Source organism: Phoxinus phoxinus, assembly GCF_949152265.1.
Source record: "Phoxinus phoxinus genome assembly, chromosome: 22".
Classification (NCBI taxonomy): domain Eukaryota; kingdom Metazoa; phylum Chordata; class Actinopteri; order Cypriniformes; family Leuciscidae; genus Phoxinus; species Phoxinus phoxinus.
Window position 1 is genome coordinate 21,896,699 of NC_136897.1, and position 23,823 is coordinate 21,920,521.

A 23,823-nucleotide genomic window follows, 5' to 3' on the forward strand; every position below is an offset into this window, starting at 1 on the left:
TTTAGTGTTAATGACTACATCCCTTAATTAGCCATTTTATTAACTGGCTTCTAAATAATCCACTTTAATGAGCAACAAAAAGTTCACCTGGGACACAAGATTAGACTTTTTGATGTTCAGTCAGTGTTACCTACACATTCAGCCAAACCAGTGCTACAAAATAAATGCGATATGAGATATTTTAAAGATCTCTCACCTGCATCATGCAGTCTGAATGTGGGATTTCTTTGGATGAAGGCTAAGTGACAATATAATATAACATAAAGCACATTAAAATATAATAAGCACAAATTATAGTTTAAATATTTTATAACAACAAAGAATCTCGTCAGTAGCTTTTAGGTTGAAAATTCCAGTTTGTCGAATGTTGCGTCGCTGTGTTGATTCTGGCTTCACACTCTCGCGCTCGCTTTCATCACAGGCTTTCATTCATTGACAAGAACTCGAGTCGCGCTTTATGGTGAGTCAGAGAAAGAAAAGCTGAAATGTAAAGTTTATCATCAGTTTATCGTCACGTTTGACACGTGACACTTTGACACTTTGACCATAAACAAATCTCATGGTTGCTAGATATTGTTCTTGTTTATTTACAGCTGTAATTAAATGCTTTAAAGATTATATTATTTCAAAAGTATTACATTTATTTTATCTGCACTATCCTGCATTTTGTTACAAGTCTGTAGGTTTCCATTTAGCTTGAATGTGTTGTTGTATTTTATTTGTTTCAGTTTTTGGATAATGGCCAGTGTTGAATTCATCAAAGACCTTTGTACTCCAGCGCTGGTTATTGACCTGGATAAAGTGAAAAGAAATGCTGAAGGCATGCGTGAGCGCTTCCAGAAACTGGGGGTCCAGCTCCGACCTCACATGAAAACACACAAAACACTGTAAGATTCTCATGTCAACAACACCAGCCGCTTTATCTACTGAATGATTTCACTTGAAAATGCTTTAACATCTTGCTTGCAAAATACTTTTATAATGTTATTATATTTTATTAACTATAATTTACTGGTTTACTAGTCATTTTGGAAAAGAGTATTTGGACACTTGAGGGACTTAAAGGAATAATTCACCCAAAAATGATCCCCAAATTTACTCAACCATCCTAGATGTGTATAACTTTCTTCTTTAAGCCAAAAACAATTGGAGTTAAATCCTGACTCCTCCAAGCTTTTAATGGGAGTGAATAGAGTTTTTGAAGCTCCAAAAAGTGCGTTCATCCATCATAAAAGTAATACATACGACTCAAGTGGGTTCAAAAAGGCCTTCTGAAGTGAAGCGATGTGTTTTTTAAGAAAAATATCCATATTTAAAACTTTATAAACTATAATTACTGGCCTCTGTTCCGGCGGAAGGGTGACCTCTGACCCGGCGACTTCTCTTATATCGAAATCCTCTGAAATTTTTCTTTAAAACTTCTCTTTTTAGACTTCTAATTCATGATCTGCGTTTTGTTTTGCTCTATTTTCTAAGCACCCGCATTCATCAATTCTCACCTAAGCTTACGCTACATCATGCGTCGGGTCAGAGGTCATTCTTCCGCCAGAACTCGAGTCGCGTTCGGCCGTTGCCGGAAGCCACTGATTATATTTTAAAATATGGGTAGTTTTCTTACAAAAACCTATCGCTTCCTTCAGAAGGCCTTTATTAACCCGCTTTTTGGAGCTTCAAAAAATCGGGCACTATTCAAAGTTGGGAAGAGCCAGGATATTTTTTATATAACTTTGCTGAAAGTCATATACATCTAGGATGCTTGAGGCTGATCATTTTGGATGAAGAAAAACATTCAAATATCTTTTTATATATATATATATATATATATATATATATACAAAACTATCAAACCGAGTTGCATTTATTTGAAATATAAAAATATAACAAACACGTTTCAAACAAATCATTTCTCAAAAAGAAGTTTTGAAGGTAACACTTTACAATAAGATTCCATTTGTTAACATTAGTTGATTAATTAGTTCAATTAGTAAATACTTCTAATGCCTTTCCCCCCAATTTAATCATTAAATAATTGTTTTCTCATCTTGAATGTTACGTCTGTTGTTTTCAGGGAATGTGCGGACATCATGACGGGAGGCTCTCGTCGTTGTATCGTGGTTTCTACTCTAGCTGAGGCATCATTCTATGCTGATAATGGCTATGATGATATACTGTACGCATACCCACTGCCATTTGATAAAGTGGAGCGCTGTGCTGAGCTATCTGAGAGACTTTCTCTATTCCACATCCTAGTGGACAACCGCCTTGCCCTACAGGAACTGAAGGAGAGACCTTTGAAGCAGGGAAAAGTCTGGAAGGTGTGGATGAAACTGGATTGTGACAATGGGAGAGGTAACACTGGAAGAGGGAGTTCACCAGATGTTTGAAGTGCGGTTTTTGGGTGTACTGCTGTAAGATAAGCTTGTTTGTTTTGTGTTTCGACAGCGGGTGTTCCTCACTTTGAGCCAGCTGCGCTGAAACTTGCCCAGGAGGTCTCGGATACTGCAGGGGTGGAGCTTACAGGAATTTACGCCCACTGTGGGAACACCTACGCCTGTCAGGGGGAGGAGCGAATCAAAGCCGTTGCTCAGGAAACCACTGCCATCACGCTGCAGTTCATGGAGAAGTATATGCAGACTTCATCTATCGCTCACTCAAAGTTTATCTTTGAAAACACTGATCGTTTTGCAACACTAATAAATGTATCTCTTTGAAAAAACTAATATTCATTATTATTATACATTACACTATACATTATAATATTGTGATCCCTAAGTTTAATTGTAACATTTACAATGAATGATTTAAATTTTTAGTGTTTTATTTTTTAATTATGACAACAAAGCAAATATATGAACGGCACCTATAAATGGCATCTTTTGCAAAGAGATTAATCAAAATAAATATTTTATATTGTACGTTATAATATTTTGATGTCTAAATTCGCTTGTAGCAGTTAAAAATGACTGATTTTATGTTTTTTTTTTTTAGACAACTAAGCATATAATTTTAAGCACTGATCATTTAACAACACTAATAAATGTAATCATTTTCATATTTTTATACTATGCATTGTGATATTTTGACGCCTAAGGTCAGCATTTTAAATAATTGAGTTTCATTTTAGTGTTTAAAAAAAATAAAATAATAATTTTTAGTGTTTGGTTTTTAATTTATTTAAACAACAAAACATGCTAATTTACCAGCACTAATAAATGTAATCTTTTGCAGAAAAAATTTAAAATGTTTATATATTTTTTATATTATACATTATAATATTGTGATGCTTTTTAAAATTTAAAATAATTGATTTTAATTTGTAGTGTTTTATTTTTAATCTTTATAGATGACAAACATAATTAGAAACACTAGTAAATGTAATCTTTAACAAAAAAATTATATATTTTTTTGATATTGTACAATTTAATACTGTGATGCCTAAATTTATGTATAGCATTTAAAGTTAATAATTAAAACATTTTTAGTGTTTAATTTATTAAGAAAATAAAGCATATACATTTAATATAGGCATAAAATGAACATTATCATCAGCTTATCACAATTTCCAAAAATGTTAAATCAGTGCATCCCTTCCTAATATGCATTGATAGTATTATTTCTACTATCCACAGGCTGAAGGCTGCTGGGATACACACTCCCAAATCCAGCATTGGCTCCACCCCTTCCTGTAGCCACCCAGTTCCAGACATGGCCATGCTGAGTGAGGTGCATCCTGGCAACTACGTATTTTATGGTCCGTGTTGCCATGTTCTCCTGTTTAATCATTATAAGCAGTTTGTTTGGAATCATAATATTATCTGTTGCACATCCAGACGTGCAGCAGTCCCTCATTGGGTCCTGTAGACTTGAGGATGTTGCAGTACGGGTACTGACGCGGGTCATAGGTCACTATCCACACAGGAACCAGTTACTTGTAGACTGTGGGTGGACAGCACTGAGTCATGATGGTGGGGGGCGCTTACCCACCGGATACGCCATCATTGAAGGACACCCGGAACTCAAGTAAGAGATCATTATGTGGATTTATATGAGGACTGTTTTTTTTTCTTTTTTTCTTGGAATGCACAAATGGTACCATATCAGTTATTGGCAGATATTAGAGTTTTTTTTTTTGTGCGCTAATGTTCCATATTTTTCCATACTCTACTGTTCAAAAGTTTGTGTACTTTTATTCGGCAAGGATATAATTGATCAAAAGTGACTGCAAAGACATTGATAATGTCACATATATATATTTCAAATAAATTATGAACTTTCTATATATCAAAGAAAAAATTATCAGGGTTTACACAATGTTAAGGAGTATATTAGAATGATTTCTGAAGGATCATGTGACACTGAAGACTGGAGTAATGATACTGAAAATCACAGGAATAAATTGCATTTTAAAATATATTAAAATAGCCAAACTGTCCATTTTTAAATTGTAATAATATTTCACAATATAGGCTACAACAGAAATCTTACAGACCCAAATATTTGATCATCTCACTCAGCACTTAAAGTTAATCTTTACAAACTAAAAATTTGACTACGAATTTACTAACATTGGTAAATGTTATCTTTGCAAATGTCCAGATAAATATTCATTTTTCACACTGTAGATTATAATGTTGTGATGCTAGTGCTGTCAAATCGATTAATCACATCTAACATAAAAGTTTGTAAATATAATATATATGTGTGTGTGTGTGTGTATATATTATATATTTACTAACTTTTATGTTAGATCCAGTTAATCGTGATTAATCTATTTGGCATCTCTACTTGGTGCATGAATTTTAATCTTGGTGCATCCCTAGATTTTTCATCAAGCCACCTGTCTGCTTTGAATTAAATCCATTCTGAAATGGAGTGACATTACATAATCATTTTTTGTACACGTTTAGATGTTGTTGTTGTTGCTTCTCAACAGTGGGAGTAGGAGGTTTTGTGAGTCAGATGATATAAATAGCTTGAAGGGTGTCGTCTGTTTTGCAGACTACTGTCTATGACTCAGGAACACGGCAGGGTGGAGCCCATCTCTGGAAAACTGGACTTCAAGCAGTTCCCGCTGGGGTCACTCCTCACACTCATGCCTTACCATGTGAGTTACTCACCCTATCACTGCAACAAAGCACACAGAAACACACTGTATGAAAGGACATTCATTTGACTAAGCCATTTCTGGTGGTCTATCATTTTTATGTGCATCAAAGTGACCCTGTTATGCTTTTTCAGATATTACCCATCATGCATATAGCTTTTTGTGAATGTAAAAGTTTTAAAGATCAAAGTGAACGATAAATGGAGTCGTCGTCTCCTAAATGTAAGAACTGCCTGAAACGAGTCGTCAGTAATTCCAGTCTTACTTCTTGCACAAACCTATGTAGGTTTGTAACAAATTTGCATAATGCCCACCTGAGGTCTTCATTGGCTGCTTGTGAACAACGTCTACTTTGACCCGCCTTCAAACTCTGTAGTTGTAGTTCAGGCCTCGAATAGTTTGGTTCGCGTTGTCAAGAAGATGCTATTTTCTGCACTACTTAATATTCTTAATATTACCACAAAATGCATAATCCCAATACTATGCAAAATTATTAACATGACCAGGGCAGAATGAGAAAATATGTCCAATAATGAACTACACAAAAACATTGTTCTCAGCAGCACAAACTTAGTTTTTTTGAGAGCACGCATTTAACATAGCCAATTGCACTTATCATTGTTTTCATTCCTGCTTCTTTAATGCTAATTGAACATGGCACATCTGAATGCAATGAATGATTGATTTCCTTTTAAATTAAGAGCAGGTTGGTGGAAAGAACCTAATGACTTGTATGTTTTGTTGACAGGCTTGTGCGACGGCAATGATGCATCCGGTCTACTTTGTCCATTCTAATGGGAAGATTATAGGCACATGGAAACCGACTCGAGGCTGGTAAAAATCTCTACCAGAGAGACTGGTACAGTTTGGGACTGTTAGAAATGTTTAGTCAAGTCATCTTCATTTATATAGCGCTTTTAACAATGTAGATTGTTTCAAAGCGGCTTTACAGTGATAAATGGATAATTTAAGGTAACAGAGATTGTTTTGGCAATAGCGGTTCTTGAATAAAGATATTTTCCAGCTAAAGTTAGTTTTGATTGATTCACTTCACTTAAAAAATTGTATACAGAATTTTATCACTTCGGGGTAGTTACGCGAAACCGAAATTATCCCGACCATGCTTTATCTGTAGAGTGGTAGTTAGGACTTGGAGCAACTGTGAATTTACTGTCAAAGGCAGGTGTCTGTTTAAAACCCTTATTGAGAGCTTTTTGTTCATGAGCCAAGTGCATTATGAGTTGGAAGCAGGGCAGTTTTGTCATTTTGAGCACTCATTGTTGAAAATGTAAGATTCCAGCAAAATAGCCTTGTGTTAACTGGAAGGATTGGACTTACAATTTATTCTTCTTTGCCTAAAAGACTACAATATTCTCTGCAGACTTATGAAAGACTGTGAAAAGACTGTGATTTCCTTTGTATCTAAATGAACTTGCATGCAGTATGTTTTGTGGACTCAAATGTGAATCATCTGAAATGTCTGAATTTCAGCTTTTTACAAAATGTTAACATGCTCCTCAGTTTGTAATAAAATCCTCTACCACAGTGTCAGACGCTCTAATTGCCTTTTGTTTTTATGTTCCAAATCGAAGTATTCTCTTTAAAATACAATAAAGCAGTAGTGGGTAAGACGGTTAAAAATAAAACAAGCTTTTTGTCAATGGTTGTTCCTTCAACTTACTTTGGACACTTTTGGCCATGTTGACTTTAAGAAAGTAATCTCTATTAACACGTTTTCCAAAAGCACAAATACAGCCAATAGAGGATCATTTTGTCAATACTGTCTTTGAGAATATAGATCCAATTATTAAAAAAAATATTTTTGCATAGTTCAACAAAAAATACAGCTCTACATAGGCAATGTATTGTGTATATAATGTATATTTTTATGATTACATATGTAGAACAGATTTAATTTATCATTGTTGTTTGGGGTAAGTGTTAAAAATGTATGCATAAAAGTAATTTGAAATGATGTAACCTTCATTTATCAAAAAAGGGACTTAAAACTGCCTGACATTGACAATATTCTATTAGGCCCATTATCTCCTGCACAGTTAGTCAGATTCCTTATGGAAAATGCAGAGCAAGCAACAGCACCCAGACAGGCTTGCTATTTTTGCATGACCCCCATAAATTATACCACAAGAGAATTGCAAACATGAAAAAGGAATTTAAATTACACCCAATAGTCTCTTTGATAGTAACTGGAAGTCCAGTCAAATGACACTTCCCTGAGTGCGTTTTTACTAAGCACGGTTCACCTATTCACCTGACCAATTGAGTCGCTCTGATCAAGACCACGACACGGCTGGCCAATAACCGCGCAGTGCGATGAGCACCGATAAGCTCACAAATCACCGCACTGCGCAGCTATTGGCCAGCCGCGGCGAGGGCTCGATCAGAGCGACTCAATTGGTCAGGTAAATAGCTGCAAGTTGGCAGGAAGAGCAGAGCTAGAGAGCGGAGATACATGATGATGTCAACACGGCAGTGAACCTTTCGGTCTGGCAAACGCAAGGCCTTTTTTTTTAACCCATCGATTCCTTGATATTAACAGTAAAGGTCCGGTGGGATTGTACAAGTAATGTTCTGCTTGATCTCAGAGGTGGTCGTTGTGTCGGGTCTGTCCTTTAAGGCGCATTGCAGCTTTGCTCAAGGACTCAAGCGATCATCTGCAGCATCCGGAGGAGTCCAGATCCTACTGGTATGTAATTCACAACCACACCATTGATAAAACCTGTGTGTGAGCGTAGATGAGGCTATTTAAATACATTTGAACCCCATACGGTGGAAGATGATACCGATTCTGTTATATTGATGTTTTAGGCCGAATGTTTATTACATGTATTAAATTACATTTATGGCCACTAAAAAGTTAACAACAACATGTCATGTTTGATTGTATAACTGATTATTTCTATAACCCGTTCAGACTTGAATTATGTTCCAAGGACACACAAATATGAGAAGGATTGTTTATCTCTAAATCCAAATTTCATTGAAATGTAAATGCAAATATAAATTATTATAAATAACAATATTCATATTTTTAATATTTCAATATGTATTGCAGTAAACAGTGGGTCTGAGCAACATTTAGATAATTGTACAAATGGATTTGGTATAGGCTGTTTTGATAAAACTTTGAATTTTAGTCTTGTTAACTAAAATATTTTTACTGTAAATGCATGAATCACAGTTAGATTATTAATAACTATATGGAAAACAAAGAAATGAATAATAAACACATCAGGCTAAGCATTTACACTTATTTGTACATTTAGTCCCAGATTGACTTTTAGTGCTGTATTTTGAACCTGTAGACTAATAGTTAAAATTATGTAATATTTTTTTCAGCCTCCTGTCTCTGGCTGCCATGCTTTTAATTTCAGAGAGGGCTATTCATATTTTTCTGTTGTTGTTGACAAAAAGCAACAATCACTCATAAATTGATTTATCTGCATCCAATCTAATACTCTTTTGTGAGCTGACTGGCAAAAAAACATTACAAACAGAGAGTGATGTCCAGTGGAATCCACACTGGTTCTGAATTGGTTAATATGTTAAAAAGAACATAATTCTGCATATCATCTATTTGTATGCCTTTTAAAGAAACATGCACCCTAAACTATTAACATAATGGTTTGGCCTTCAGCTACATTTTAAAGCATTTTTCAATATGCCTTCTCTGGATACCTTTGCGCCACACACACATTGGCACTATTCCACCTGGCATAACATCTGTTTTAACTCTCATGCACAAAGTGAATTGATCAAATGCCAGTAAGGCACACCTATAAACCAGCAGCATGAAGTGTGCAATCTCAACCCCCCCCCAAAACACAGATGCACCAGTGTTGAGAGCAGGAAGCCGGCGTTCACTGAAAAACCACAGTCAAATGACACAGGAAGGATGGCGGCAATCACTGGGCCTTGATTTGCCACTGATGTAACCCTAGAGTAAATCTTTAATCAAACCAACTCGGGTCTTTAGTGCCCTAGACAAGGGGTTGTTTTCATCTCAGAGGAGCTGGATTGTGACCCTTGCCAAGGACTTGTATTCTGTGCAGCACAGAGATTTGCCCCGGCGAGATTAGACACCATCTGGCTAATTTGACAGGATTGAGAGTGATGAGACGCATCTCGCACTGTCAGAACAAAATAATGCTTGTGTTTGAACGCATGCATATGCTAGGAGTGCATATGTTCGTATATCTGTCCATATGTTTGCTTGAATGTTTGTCCTCGCTATGGGAACAGCGTGAGAGATGCGTATCCTGGTGTTCAATGAGATTTTGAGTGCAGGTAAAATTGTGTGTCTGTGACAGTTTTGGAGTGCGTTTTTCAGTCGAGTACGTCGAGTGTGTTGCGCAACCTATTTAACAATGACCTTTCTGTTGTGTCCCGCTGCAGTCGACAGGCCGATCATAGTAAACTCTTGTTAATGCTCATTGAACGTGCACTACTTTGATCTCCGTTCAGTGAAATCACCTCTCATTTTCTCTCTTCCTCTCTCTTTGCACTAAGCTCTTTTCACAATGGCTATTTTAGGCCTGGCTGTGCGTCCCTCTTCAGGGGACTGTATACACTTAATTATCTGGCGCTGAATCTTGTAAGCTTCTTACCCGTTGGCATGGGTTGGAGAGAGCATGCGCGCTAACCGTGTTGCGTCCACGCAGCAGAGGAATGTTTTGGTCAGGCAGATTGCCCCTGTCTTGAGGTAAGGAGTTAATACTGAAGGTCTACAGCTTCTGTGTAATGAGGGGCGTATTTCACTGCTATTTTGTTGCAGCCACGTTGCATTTTTCAAATATTTTAGTCATGGTTGAGTCAAAGTGTTTCGAAGCCTCAGGATAAACCTTCACTTTTGGAGAAATTGAATGGGTTGTTGACATAACATGTCCATGAACTTTTGTTACAGCATCAAGATTTTAGTTGGAAATTCATGTTTAAGGAAAACATTGTATGAATATTTAGGAATGCCCGGCCTGGCCCAGCCCCTGCTAAACAAACAAACAAACAAACACTTTCAAACAAACAATTTGTCTATTTTAGGTGAAGTAAAGCATGTTAAAAACCAGAGGACATTTCTGACATCCACTGCCCAAATTTAAAGAAAAAACAATGTAGGCCTACTGCTGAGGAGGAATGTAATAACATTTGACTAAAATTCTGATTAAAAAATGCTGAAATACATGACCCAAAACCACCAAGTTGCATTCGTTGACATGCAGCCAATTCTCACATGCATAACCGGGTCATTCTATAATTTAGGTTCAATTTCATGTCCATTGATGATGATATTTTTTTTCTAACAATTTTCTTCAGAAATATAATTTAAGTCAAATTTTATATTATATCAAAATATAAACATACCTTATAAAAGTAGAATAAGATAGCCTATTCTTAATAATATTCTTTCAAATAAGAATGCAAAAATGCTGTTACTAACCAAATACCCCCTGAAAAAAAGGTTTATCCCAAAACCATGTCACCAGCATCATGTGATGTCATTATGAGGCAAAATGGTGACATTGTCAACTATGTTACTTGCGTCAACTGTCATTGTCAACTATGTTTTGACAGCATTTTTATTAAATTTTTTACATTTTAAATGCCAGAACCTTTTGTCAATTATTTTATTTAGTTGTCTGTTCAGAATCGTGGAAGGATCGTGATCTATATTTGAAACAAACAAACAAAATGTATCCATAATCATGCAGCTCTAATAAAAATGGTCTTGTCCTTAGTGACCGTGCTGATCATTTTACATGAATATCTGCAAAAACAAATACAATTCTTAGAAGTCTTTTAAAAATTGTCATATTGTACATATGTACATAATTGCAGAATAGGCAAAAAAAGTTACAGTGTAACACATTAATCATTGTGTGTAGTGGGTGGCATACAAATAGTTGTTTTATTGAGAAAGCATATTGTTTTTACAAGTTTGCTAATGTGAAATGTCCCCCTAAATTATAGAATGACTCAACCTATATAAATGTATATATTTTTGATGTTAGTTGCAACATTCAGTGATGAACGGTGCCTGTACATATGCAAAGCTTTAAATGAAGCAGAAAACACAGTGTACAACAATACAGTAATGCAGTTAGCGCTGCTTCCTCTCGGCTATCTTAGGTCATGTCTTCACAGCACAAGCAGGATTTTGTTTAGCGTGTAAACTTAAAGCATCTGTTCTATTCACCTCAGATTCACTCCCCAACCACCAGCACAGCACTGCTTTCTAATCAGAGCAGAGCGCACTCCCCCTCACCGTCACACTGCCATATGCAGAGCCTGCCATTTTAAGAGCTGCACACAAACATGCATAAACAACACAGGCGTCCTGTATTAGGACTGAATGGGGCAACACCTGCGTGTGTTTGCACTATTAAGCTCTCAGTTTGGAACATGAGCCCACAGTTGTCGTAGTAACTGTGATGCTCTGTGTGTTGGGCAGGTGTGTGAGCTTTAATGGAGATTTTGAGCGGGATGTGTGCGTCTTCTTTTTATCTGCCGGCTGTTTGACCAGAGATCAAGAGGCATGGAGAATCTGAGCCACATCTCTCCTTGTCTACACTTGTGAGCTGGGTTTGAGTCAGGTGAGCCACAATGAACACTAAAATGGTTTTGTGGAATAAATGGAAGTACTGGTGAATTTGCACTTTTTAAGATGATAGTAATACAATAACACAAATGAAAAAATGGGAATTATGTTGAGATCAAAAGATGTTAAGCAAATCAAACCATCTTGTATTTCCAGGGATTCTTTGAAGAAACTAAACCTTGCTTAAAAAACACACACTTAAACCGGATGGTTTTCTGGTCTTAGATGGTTTACACTGGTCTACCGGCCAAGCCTAGGTCTCCTAGCCCGAGCTCCTAGTTTTGTCGAAAACCAACAAATAAAATTAGCAGCACTATGCATTTTTTTTTTTTGCATAAACATTAAAATAATAACATTAGCAATGACGTCCAGATTTTAAATGAACAAAAAAGTTCTCACATTCAGAATTGTATCCATTGAAACTCATCTTTGATCACCACGTTTTTTCCCTGTGAAACTTTTTATTAATGCCATCTTGTCACTACACCCATGCTTCATTTAGTATACGTGGATCCATGAATATACAAATGAGCCCCGCCTCCACTTACTCATACATGGCCGTCCACAACTCGATGTATCAGAATGGTAATGCGTTTTATGTATCGCTCTCTACAACGTCAGACGCATAACGGCAATTAATATAATTAGCTTTTGGCTTGACTGTTATCAATCGGCTTATAATGTGTTGCTAATGTTACACAAACCATGTTGCCGTTCGCCATCTCAGAGTCAGACAGCTGCCTTCTAAAAATCAGTGTCTTTAGAAACGCTTAGAACGTCAGTGGAGAAAGGCATATAGTTCATCATAACATTGTAATATATATCATATACACAATTCACCTGTTTAAATAGCTAAATGTTCCCTGATTTTTCATATCAACAGAAAAATATATTGGGATAACCTGGCTACTCTTGAGATTTCGCAGCTGAGTAATTATGATATACTAAAGCCCTCCGCATGTTGACGTGATTGGTTACAAGGTAGTTTGTGACGTCAGAAACACTGCCGATTTCAAATCGCGTTTTTTAAACTGTCTCTTTTTCACTGCAGTTTAAGGAGAAAATACTCTGCAATGGTGTTGACCTATGAATTTGCACATGGTTTAAATGTGTAGAATGCACATTAGCTTATTTTCCATTAACCTGTTGAGCAGCATACAGGCTCAATGAAAATGTAACTATCTGAAAATACACTCTCTGCCAGTAGGTGGCACTTATGGAACAGCAGAAATAGAGCTGTTTCCCTGGTAACCTCCGTAAACAAAGCAGCCCTGCGAACACGGAGGTAAGAGATAAGAAAATTCAAAATACCATAAAAACTTTTCTGAAGACCGCCAGTCTCCTTCAGAAATGCATTCATATAATTAGCTAATAAATTCGTACATTCATTTACCTTCAGCAATCTTGTTAAATCTCACAGCTTTCCGCCATGTTTTCACACCAAACGAAATACTGTGCCTACGTGAGACTGTTGCTTATCTTCGCTTAATGCTGGACAGTATTGTTTTACCTTGTGTTTTTTAATTCGTGGTAATTAAAGGTACAATATGTAAGAATTTTATCAAAATATCCAAAAACCACTTGCACAGTGTTATATATTTCTTTCAATTGTGTACTTCCATTCTCCTAAATGTTTCCAAGAATTTGTACATTCAGAGAAATTCACAATTTTAAAAAAGTGCCCGTCCCTGTTCACTTGTCGCCTGTCAATGACGTAATATCCACGTTGTCCCTGGTTTCCGCTTGTACTGCCATAGTAACCATGGCGACAGATGTGGACTGGACAACTGCGTAGTGCGTTACGTCTAGCGGCACACCGTTGTTGTTTCGTTCAAACATTATGGACCATGGCAAGCAGACTTTGGAACAAAAGGAGAACTAAAACGAGGATTAATATCAGCGTGGTGTTTTCGAGATGCCGAGAGCTCCATGTCCGCGACAAACTTGGACTTGACAGAGCTCTTGCATGTACTTTATTAGACAGGTGAGGTGAGCAAATGTACATAAAACTAATCAATGTTATATAAAGTTCAACATGATGAAATGTTAGAATATGATCAGTATGTTATTCTAATGTTGATCTAGCTTACTGCTAGTCTCATATAGAAAACAAACTAACACATAGAATAATATTATAACTTTCAACACACTCAAATGCTGTTTAGTGTGACAGTGTAACGTTAGTTAGACCAAATGAAACAGCACTGCGTTACCTCACAAGTTTAATTTGGCAAATAAACTGACCTGTGTGAGTAGTAATTCAGCACTTGTGGGTAGTTCGGTAGAATTAAATGTCCTTATTCCTTTATATCCGAAGCTGATATCTGTCTCTTATTAGCAATCGCGCCCTGCTTCATACCACAGTCATGTTAAAATACATTAAGGTTTTCACTCATCCATAAACATTATTAGATCCATCAACATGACAGCAAGTCCCATCATTCCGCTTATCACTGCGTCATCAACCTACGCCTTTGTTTTTGTAAGAGGTTAGCGACCCCTAGCGGCGAAAAAATGTCATATTGTAGCTTTAAATAAGATTTAAATGATAATTAAATATATGAAACGGTAATACTGACTGTCGGGTAATACTATTAAGTCCGTAACAGTTTCATCCCTACTAAAAAGTTACCAAACCCCACGAAATCCAGGAGACTGACCAGCATGACCAAGAAGGGAGACCAACTAAGACCAGCAAATCAGATTAAAAAATTTTTATTTGTACACTAGCTTCCAAAAGTTTGAAGTTGTTTAGAGCCTCTCTGAAGCAGCCATTACTCCAGTCTTCAGTGTCACATGATCCTTCAGAAACAATTCTATCAAACATTTCTTCTTATTAAAGTTGAGAACAGTTGTGCTGCTTTATATTTTTGTGGAAATCGTGATAATTTTTTTCAGGATTCTTTGGTAAATAGATAATTAAAAATAACAGCATTTATTTGAAATGGGAACTTTTACCCTTGCTTAATAAAATGATTCATTTCTTTAAAAAAAAAAACTTTTGAAAGGTAGTGTAGATATACTTTATATTTGTCTAAAAAAAACTAATTTATGGTTCATAAATTTGACCTCAACCTGTGACAGAGAAAATTTAAAACCATTAAAATTTAAAAAGTTCAAACCAACCATGAAACTGTTTTGCATTACCTAATGGAATAATGCAAAATATATTTATGGTCGATGAGGGAAAAAAATTTGCCTGGCAAATTCTCTCATTTCAGTGACCATTTTTTTGGGCTATGATTTTGCTGCAAGTGTGGTACTAATATAAATTTTCTTTACATGTTTTTTTCACATTTCCCCTATTTTCTCTGTCAGGAGGACCATGCTCAGCTCACAGCGTGTGGTGGAGGAATGGCTCTCTGAGTTCAAGGTGAGAAGTTTGACATCCTTGCAGGCTTTAATATGGTGTTTTTTATATAGCTCAGTCAAATTAAGTCCTCCTTTCCCAAGTGATCCGAGCGCAATGTCCCATTAACCACATTTGGAATCTCAGAACATAATGGGGGAATATTTCAGCCTCCAAGTTAATTAAACTCCAGGCAATTCAGGTTGAGGCTGCTTAGTCATGCCAAGCACCGTTTCTCCTCTTTAGACCTTACCTGAAGAGCAAATCCGCAGCTATTCTGGCAGCCTGCGTCTGAAGAAAGCTCTGGTACCTGCTCTCTATGCTGTTATTCAGGAGCAGCCCTGCAGTGAGGTATGATGATGAAGTGTTTGAAATTATTTGTTTTATTTATGTATGTTATTTTCTTGTCAAAAGGGTCTTGTGTTTGGTGATGATTCCTTATGAAAGCACATGTTGATACATGGTTGAGAATTATTTTGATTTGGGACTTACCTGGAATAAGTTGAAGTACTAAAATTTCTGAAACTAATACTAAATAGAAATATAAAAAACTGTCAAAAGCATATGACAAAATTACTAAAACTGAAATTAAAGTACATTAAAGCTAAATGGAAATATTGAAAAGATGATAAAAAATCTCAAAAGGATGTAACAAAATCACTGAAATGAAAATAAAAACTGAAAATAGAGAATGTATAAATGCTAATTAAAAATATTAATAAATACTTTAATAGCATATACATAACATCAAAATGATACTGATATTATATTATTGGTAAATGTTATTCCATGCCTTTGTGTTCTTAGTTATGTCAAGGCATTTCATTTTGATTTATTTAATAAAATTCATATTTTATTTTTGAAAATATTTCTGAAAATTGTGTGAATTAAAATAACTGCAAAATATAAGGAAATAAATTTTATTCTGATTGAATCAGTTTTAATTTCGTATTGTCTTTAATATCTTGATCTGTTATGTTCATTTTTTCTTTCTTAAATATGCTGCCTCCTTGTGTAAATTAATTCATGTCGCGAAGGAGTCTTCCTCTCAGTGCCTGTGTGTCCATCCCATACCGTCTCTTTCACTTTAAATCACTCTCTTTTTTTTTCTTCCTTCCTCTCTAGCTGCTGGCTCCGGTGTGTCATCAGTTGTTTGAGTTGTACCGGAGCTCAGAGGAGGGTTTGCGTCGGTTTACTCTGCAGTTCCTGCCTGAACTCATCTGGGTGTACTTGCGTCATTCAGCCAGCAGAGAGCGCTACCGCAATGGCTGCGTGGAAGCCCTGCTACTGGGGATCTATAACCTGGTGGGAGATTGGTCAATGTGCTAGCATTAGCTGTCATTTCCTAAAATTCAATATCTAAAGATGACATATGGTATGTGTACATCTTCTGTTACAGGAAATTGTGGACAGTAAAGGCAATTCCAAGCTGCTGTCATTCACCATACCAACTCTCTCTAAGCCTTCAATATACCATGAGGTATGAAGTAAAATACAAACTTTGGTTTCAATACAATTAACCAAAAATCACATTGACATTTTTAACATATACTTCTCACACATTACCAAAAAAGGAGAAAATATGTATAACAGTATTACAAGTAAAATAATAATACCTTAGCTGTTTTAAGATGGTCCCACACCCTTGCCAAGCTGGTATATATCTGCATCTGAAAAGTACCCAAACCTCCTCTAAAACTAGCCAATAGACCAGGCAAACCAGTTCAGACTGGTTTAAGATGTTTTTTCAGCAGGATACACTCCATCTGACACTTGTTTACATGCTCTGCCAATGAAAATAAAGTCATATCATATAGAATGTTTCCATTGAACTTAAGGCTGTAAAAACAGTTTTTATTTGTAGGGCTTAATCGAATAAATAATTAAAGTCGAATACTTTTATGTTTAATGCAGCCATCCAGCCTGGGGTCCATGGCGTTAACCGAGGGAGCCCTGAACCAGCACGACCTCATCCGGGTGGTGTACAGCGGCCTGCTATCTCAGAGAGAGACGTTCACCTCACAGAACAGGTGCTTTTTTCTTGCCAGACTGGGGTTTTTGTACTTATTCCTTCTTGTGGAGGAAGTAGGTTTGATGTGTGGAATATTTCTGGGCTTTTGATGAATCGCGCTATCGCCCGCTGGACCGTTTTATTGCCATGACTCAGCTGTTATTTTTCCTGCTGGCTGTAATGGTATCTCAGCATTTTATTTCATTAAACCACTGCTGGAGCATTGACAGCGAGATCTGTGCAGATGTAGTGTGATTTGTTATTACCCATTCCACTGGCTAGATACACGGCGACAGTGGCTGACTCATAATGTACCGCTGTCTGATTTGTCGATGTAAAATTATGCAGATGTCAGAGGGGGTTATGTGTGTGTGTGTGTGTTTGTCTCTCTTGCAGGTTTGAGGTGCTGTCTTTTCTAATGCTCTGCTACAACTCAGCCGTGGTCTTTATGCCTGCGTCCTCCCATCAGTCGGCTTGCAGAATGAGCACACGGTAAGGGGGCGCATGAGTTCCTTTTTCTGCTAACGATCCGGGAACATCTCGACTTGTCTCTCTCTCTCTCTCTCTCTCTCTCTCTCTCTGAAATGTCTTGCTGGAACAGGCAGAGATGGAATGATTAAATGGATTAAAGGGAATATTGATTTTGCGAGAGAGAGAGCAAAGGATTTCAGTGGCGGGTCATAGCATTAGCATAAAGACCTCCGAATAAACATGTCATTAGAAATTCTCTATGAATCTCTCTCTTTATGCAGGCTGTGTGTGAGCGGTTACCCGCGGCAGCAACAAAAGCCGTGGAAGGAGCCGTATTACCGCATGCGATTGGAGCCGGAGTTTATGGTGCAGATGCTGACTGCTGTTTACCATGCCATGTAAGTTTTCTGAGCTGCATCTCCATTATAAAATTCATTTTTTTCCGTTCCGTGCCGCTATTCTTCTCTAATAAGAGGGCTATTTGATATAGATGTTGCATAATTTCTGCTGAATGCGCACTGTTTTACTGTGGTTTTGATCAAATAAAGGCTGCCTTGGTGTGCATTAGAGACTTAATTCAAAAAACATTTAAAAGTCTTATCGACCCCAAACTTTTATATTGGTCGTGTATTTCTGAGCAGCGCTCAGATCTATTTTCTTTTTGCATTAGTAAGAGAAGGAAATGTATTATATATTTAATTCCTGTTAATTCTCAATTAACGGTTTGAGTGGTGTGCTAATGATCTCATCTGCATAATGATACTCTCTCATATCAACTCCAGTTATAATGGGCAGTGGGATCTGGGGAGGGAAGCTTTGGATGACATCCTCTACCGAGCACAGCTAGACCTCTATGCCCAGCCATTACTGGTAAGTCATCCGCTGTCTGCACACCATTGTATTATGTGAAATGCTTTTGTTACACAGTACACTTTCGGAAATACTGTATAAAGTGGGGTCTGAAAGTCTGAGAGACTGATCTTTTTTTGTCAGTAATCCAATTAGCAAATTTCAATTTCAAACCAATTTCAAATCTTGTGAACAGATGTTTTTGCTGTCATTGTTCCACAAAATGCTCTTGTATCATTATAAATTTATGCAAGATCATCATCATCATCATCATCAGAGCTGTGTTCGAAATCGCCCCCTATACCCTCATTCACTATTCCCTACATTACTCCACTAATATAGTCCACTTAAAGGAGTGAATGAAAGCGAGTTCGAAAGGTTTTGCGAAGTTTCTGTTTCTTGCGGTTTAATTCTAGTAGAAATGAAAATATTGATCTTGAACTCTGTCATGGAAACTAGCATGTTTAAACCTTAATTAAATATTTAATATTTTATACCTGTATGATATTACGCTGTACCCACATTGGACTAGCCATTTGGAAAATGGATGGATGTATCATGATTCAGCTGCGCCATCTCCTGCAATTCTCTAGCCTTTGAGTGTACATCAGTTGTACACTTGTTTTTGTGATGCATTATGGGATGGAATGAATGCACATTATAATGTCCACTATGGTTTTGGACACCACTACAAATGACTGTCCCTTTAAATAGTGCCCTATGTTAAGGGTATAGGGGGCGATTTCGGACACAGCCTAGGTTTTACCCAAACTTGTGGAGTTTATACAGCTCAAAGTGCTGCTGCAAAATGAGCAAAAACAACAAATATGTCAAGTAATTAAATTATTAAAATTCATGAAAATGTTTTATTTTAACTTGTTCTCAAATTGTTACTCTGAAAATATACTGTACTAGTGAAGTTGTGTTTTTTTTTGCCACAAGAAAATGTCTTTCAAGAGCAACATTTAAATTGTAATTCTTAATGGAAATGTAATATTTCACTGCATTTTGTTGACCCCTGATCCCCAGGTGGCAAATGCAATTAGTCGCTCACTTCCGTCCCGTCCTCCGGAGGGCTCGCGGAACCTTCTGGAGGTGGAAGTAACGCATACCGGGAGATGCATCTCACAGGCAGCTGTCACTGCCGCCTCCATTCGTCGCCTCCGCTGGAAACGAGAGGGTACGCGAAATATGCACACACTGCCTTTTATACCAATCTTTTTATTTTGGTTGCTTTCTGCTTATTGATTTCCTTCATGATCATTCAAATCATAATAAGAACATTAACATGACATCCTCATCAGTCCCTTCATTGCATCCATTCAAGCTTCAGGAAATGGAGGCCATTTTTGTGTGTGAAAATTTCCCTCTGTCGGCATCATGTTTAGTTCGCTCACTGTCTTCATCTCAGATTGTTTTGATTTCACAACCACGGCTGAATTCTACGCCTCCATCATCCCCAGCCGATACACCCCCCCGGAGAGACCGGACAATCCTGTGGCATGCGGGCGGATAAAGTGCACCATTCACCTAACCTTGCAAGGGGGTAGGCAGGGCTCAGGAACATCTCACCATTACACGGTGTCACTGTGTTAGACAGTCCTTACACAAGCCCTGCCCTTGTTCATCATAGAAAGTGTTCATTATCATTAATATTTTCAATTAATATTATTATTATCAATATTAAAGTGACCCCATTGCATGGAAACGTCCTCCTGTTTGTTACTAGTGTCTCCACATACCTTGTGATCATTTGTGTTTAATCCTCTCATTTGTGATCAATTTCGTTTTAGGAGCCCTTTACAGTGCTTGCAAGGCAAGATGATCTTCTCTACAAATTTCTGAAATTAATTTAGCTTGAGTTACTTAATGAACAGATTCATTCAAACATTGTTTTGTGGACAAATTTGTAGTGCACTACATTGTCACTACACTGTCATCTTACATTTCTTAAAAGGAAATTCCCCTGAGATTTATATTGATAAAATGTCTTGCTTTCAAAATAGTAATACTATTTGCAAACTGAATTGTGATTGGCCTTCTTTTGGTGCATTCAAATCATGAATGATCATACATTGTTTCAAAATTGAGTACCACCATCATGTCATAATTACCAGTTACATTTTTTTAAAATAACAAGTTGAAAGTTTATTTTGCCCAATAGTGGCCAAAAGTGATATCCAGAGGGGATATTTGTTTTTAATGAGCTTGCAAGTTCGATTAAACCATCAAACAATGAGAAATAATAATTTAATGATAAATCATTTAAATATGAGGGAAGAACAAAAAACTGAACTTGGTTTAGGTATTGATCAGACAAAATATTTTGGCAAAACTACAGCTACAAGTTTTATTTTCTAAAGTTTACATTTTGTATAAACAAAAAGCATACATTGGCTACAGCATAATCCGTTATTAAGGTTTTGTTATTTCTCTCTTGTTTTTGCATGTTCATAATTTCTTTATGTGACAGCCTGGCCAAACATTATGTCCGCAAAATTTGGCATGTTTCATTCGGTATCACAACAACTGATACAACAACTGCGCCATATGCTTACAAAATCTTTAACACATTTTTAATAATATTTGAATAAAGGGTGAACATGTCAATTTTCCTTGGCCGGATATTACTAGTGCCCACTACTGTAATTGTGAATGGTGGAAATATTTTGTGTAAAATTAATGAAAAATATTGATAAAAATAGCTAGAAATTACTACTTGATAACCATGTGTCAATTGCACATCACACATCTTGTGCATCCTTTGCTCTTTGTTATTTTGCATTAGTTCTAGAAAGCTTGCTGTCTTTGTCAGAAAGTGAAAAAGAGAGGGAGAATTATGATATTGGTCCAGCACCTCCACTGCATTACAATCAAACTCATTTATATTTGCGATTTCTGAACTTAGAAATAGAAAAATCTGAGGTGGGCTTGACTGCAGCATTCCTTACATCTACAGTACTGTTAAAAAAAAAAGTTTTTGAAAGTATTTTAGGAAATGCAGTAATATTATGAAACATTTTTACAATTAAAATAATCGTAATATATTTAAAATGTAGTTATTCCTGCCATGGCGAAGCTGATTCTTCAGCATCATTACTTCAGTCTTCCGATTATCCTTCAGAAATCATTATTTCTAATATCCTGATTTGCTGCTCAGGAAACATGTCTTATTATTATCAGTTTAAAACAGTTGTGCTTTTTTGTTGGAAATATATATATTTTTTATTAATCTTTGATTAATAGAAAAAAAAAAGCATTTATTTGAAATGGAAATCATTTGATCAATTTAATACATTCTTACTGAATTAGACTTAATAAGACACAAGACTGAATTTATGAACGGTAGTGACATCACGCACTGAATTGTGATTCTTGAAACATCTCGTCAGACTTCAACAACAAAATTGTCCCCCTGTGCTTGAGTTTCCCACATTCAGATGTGTATGAATACAAGTGAATGGAGCGAATGAAGGCTGGTGTAATTGCAGCTTGACGCTTCAAAGACGCTGCCATGTTGTTTTCTACCGGCTGTGAGCCTGTGTAGGAGAATTAACACAAGATGCGTGCTGAGTGTCAGATGCGGCATTTCACGGAGACCGATCCAAAAGCCAGAGCTTACCTCTAAGCTCACCTAACCCTATTCTTTTGCTGCCTTGCAAGCGCTAGTATTTCCTCCAAGATATTCAAAATCCAACATTCTGTTTTCTCTGCCTCATTTTCCCCTCGCTGTGTTTTAGATGCGGACGGTGTGAGCTGCGGAGAGGAATCTTTTGACCCAGATGAAGGGTTTTCCTCTGGGGCTTCCAGCAGCAGCCAGCCCAGCAGCGTGAAACGTGACTGGGTCATAACTGGCGTTCGACCTTCCCGAGACCCGGGAGCCAGGCTGAGGGAGAGCGCGTCGGCCGACACCAGAGCCGCGCTCCGAAGCCTCCACCAACGGCACCAGTCCCCTCCCCCCGCCGTCAGTCTCCGAACCGCAGAGAGCAGCCGCAGCCCGAGTCCCAGCGCTCCTCGGCGCTTTCTGGACCCGCATTACATCTCACCCTTTGCTGGTGCGCCAGCCAAAACCAGCAGCACGTCTTCAAGCAAGTCTCTTGACTGTACCGGCCTCAACGGCTCGTCGGGACCCACAGATAGCCTGTCGCTGGGAAGCCTCAGCGCAGACAGGGCTCACTATCTGTCAGCCATCAGTTTGCAAGAGGAACGTCTTGGGCAAGCGGCGCGGAGCCAGGATCTCCTTTCCCCCGGGAGTCCGTTCTCCTCTGGAAGCCCACTGTCCAAACAGTCTCGATCACCCAGTTTTAATATGCAGATTATTTCCCAGGTCTAGAATGATTTTGCTGGACTGTGTGTGCATGAGTGTATGTGTGTGTGTGAGAGAGAAAGAGAGAGAGAGAGAAAGTGAGAGAGAGAGAAGCAGAAATGTTAACGTGCATGCGTACAAGCATGTTGTCTTATGGTGTGCGAGTGTGAATGTGTTCGAATGAGGGTGCGCTCACACACTTTTATTTGATCACTACATTATGCACTTGGGTTCGGTGTGGAGGAAATATTTGTTTTGCACAAAGGACATATTCACGTGTACAATGATCCGAGACTGTTTTAAATGTGCCATACAAACAAACAATAACATGGTGTTAGTAGGAACAAACATTACCGTATCAGAGCAATGAACTTCAAAAACCGACAATCACGGTCAGTGCATCGAGAAAGGCCTGATAGTGCATGATCCAAAGAGTCTTATCCAGCCCAGCTGTACTGTAGGTCGTCCTGAAGAAGTCCTCTTCCATGTCACCGTTTTCGGTTTGTGCTGATTGAGCTTACTGTTGCCTGTGCTGTCCACCCATCATAGAAAATACATTGTGTGGACTGCCTCAATGAAATGCTAAAAAAATAAACAGTATATGTTGTACTTTGGAACAGGTTTATATTTTAAATTGTGTATATTTGTGTAAATGATTATTGTACTATAGAAAGAGTATATGCTAACAGAATCTATATTGCTTGTACAGAGATAGAAAGCTATCTGCTGAATGGTGAATAAATGTGCTGTTCATGGGAGTGCAGCCTTGTTTTTTTCATGACATTTTTTATATGGGGATCAATGCAATAGACTGCATGTTATTAGGTTATCATATGGTAGACATTTTTTATTATTAATTATTATAAATATGAGATGTATAGTATAATATATATATATACACACACACACTACCATTCAACAGTTTAGGGTCTGTAAGATAAAAAAAAAAAAGTATCTTATAGTTGAAATATTACAATTTAAAACGTTCTCTATTTTACATGTTTTAAGATGTATTTTTTCATATATATATATGTATGTGTGTGAGAGAGAGAATCATCCTATTGGTGCAGTAGAGGGAGACAGAGGACTGAAAACGGCACATGCATGTTCTGTTGTAATC

At 37.2% G+C, this 23,823-nt stretch overlaps 2 protein-coding genes across 13 annotated transcripts; both read left to right on the plus strand.

The window, feature by feature from the left end:
* Nucleotides 1-69: 69 nt before the first annotated feature.
* LOC306990317 (D-serine dehydratase) lies at nucleotides 70-6,663 on the plus strand. Its single transcript, XM_079597030.1, has 8 exons — nucleotides 70-460; nucleotides 729-887; nucleotides 2,069-2,349; nucleotides 2,443-2,623; nucleotides 3,630-3,751; nucleotides 3,831-4,020; nucleotides 4,999-5,104; nucleotides 5,853-6,663. The coding sequence occupies exons 2-8, from the start codon at nucleotides 739-741 to the stop codon at nucleotides 5,940-5,942; spliced, it is 1,119 nt and encodes a 372-aa protein (XP_079453156.1). The 5' UTR covers nucleotides 70-460; nucleotides 729-738; the 3' UTR covers nucleotides 5,943-6,663.
* A 765-nt stretch (nucleotides 6,664-7,428) lies between these two features.
* LOC306990353 (hyccin 2) lies at nucleotides 7,429-23,552 on the plus strand. Of its 12 annotated transcripts, none has more exons than XM_079597110.1 (14): nucleotides 7,429-7,527; nucleotides 7,711-7,811; nucleotides 11,571-11,712; nucleotides 15,036-15,090; nucleotides 15,313-15,417; nucleotides 16,192-16,371; nucleotides 16,466-16,546; nucleotides 16,981-17,096; nucleotides 17,474-17,569; nucleotides 17,830-17,946; nucleotides 18,331-18,418; nucleotides 19,427-19,577; nucleotides 19,809-19,943; nucleotides 22,138-23,461. In XM_079597110.1, exons 4-14 carry the CDS (start codon nucleotides 15,043-15,045, stop codon nucleotides 22,728-22,730), a joined length of 1,710 nt encoding a protein of 569 aa, XP_079453236.1. In that variant the 5' UTR covers nucleotides 7,429-7,527; nucleotides 7,711-7,811; nucleotides 11,571-11,712; nucleotides 15,036-15,042; the 3' UTR covers nucleotides 22,731-23,461. The 12 variants fall into 12 exon arrangements, with proteins under 12 accessions (XP_079453236.1, XP_079453242.1, XP_079453241.1 ...); XM_079597109.1 differs by lacking the exon at nucleotides 7,429-7,527 and adding an exon at nucleotides 7,546-7,609; XM_079597116.1 differs by lacking the exon at nucleotides 19,809-19,943 and having other exon boundaries at nucleotides 7,487-7,527; nucleotides 22,138-23,541.
* Nucleotides 23,553-23,823: the final 271 nt, after the last annotated feature.

What these genes read in the sequence shown, in the direction of transcription:
- LOC306990353 (XM_079597110.1), top strand. Translation starts at nt 15,043, where the DNA reads ATGCTCAGCTCACAGCGTGTGGTGGAGGAATGGCTCTCTGAGTTCAAG. An exon ending in TACTGGGGATCTATAACCTG is followed by an intron (nt 16,372 to 16,465) that starts GTGGGAGATTGG and finishes CTTCTGTTACAG; the next exon opens with GAAATTGTGGACAGTAAAGG. An exon ending in ACGTTCACCTCACAGAACAG is followed by an intron (nt 17,097 to 17,473) that starts GTGCTTTTTTCT and finishes TCTCTCTTGCAG; the next exon opens with GTTTGAGGTGCTGTCTTTTC.
- LOC306990317 (XM_079597030.1), top strand. Translation starts at nt 739, where the DNA reads ATGGCCAGTGTTGAATTCATCAAAGACCTTTGTACTCCAGCGCTGGTT. An exon ending in ATGAAAACACACAAAACACT is followed by an intron (nt 888 to 2,068) that starts GTAAGATTCTCA and finishes TGTTGTTTTCAG; the next exon opens with GGAATGTGCGGACATCATGA. An exon ending in TCACACTCATGCCTTACCAT is followed by an intron (nt 5,105 to 5,852) that starts GTGAGTTACTCA and finishes TTTTGTTGACAG; the next exon opens with GCTTGTGCGACGGCAATGAT.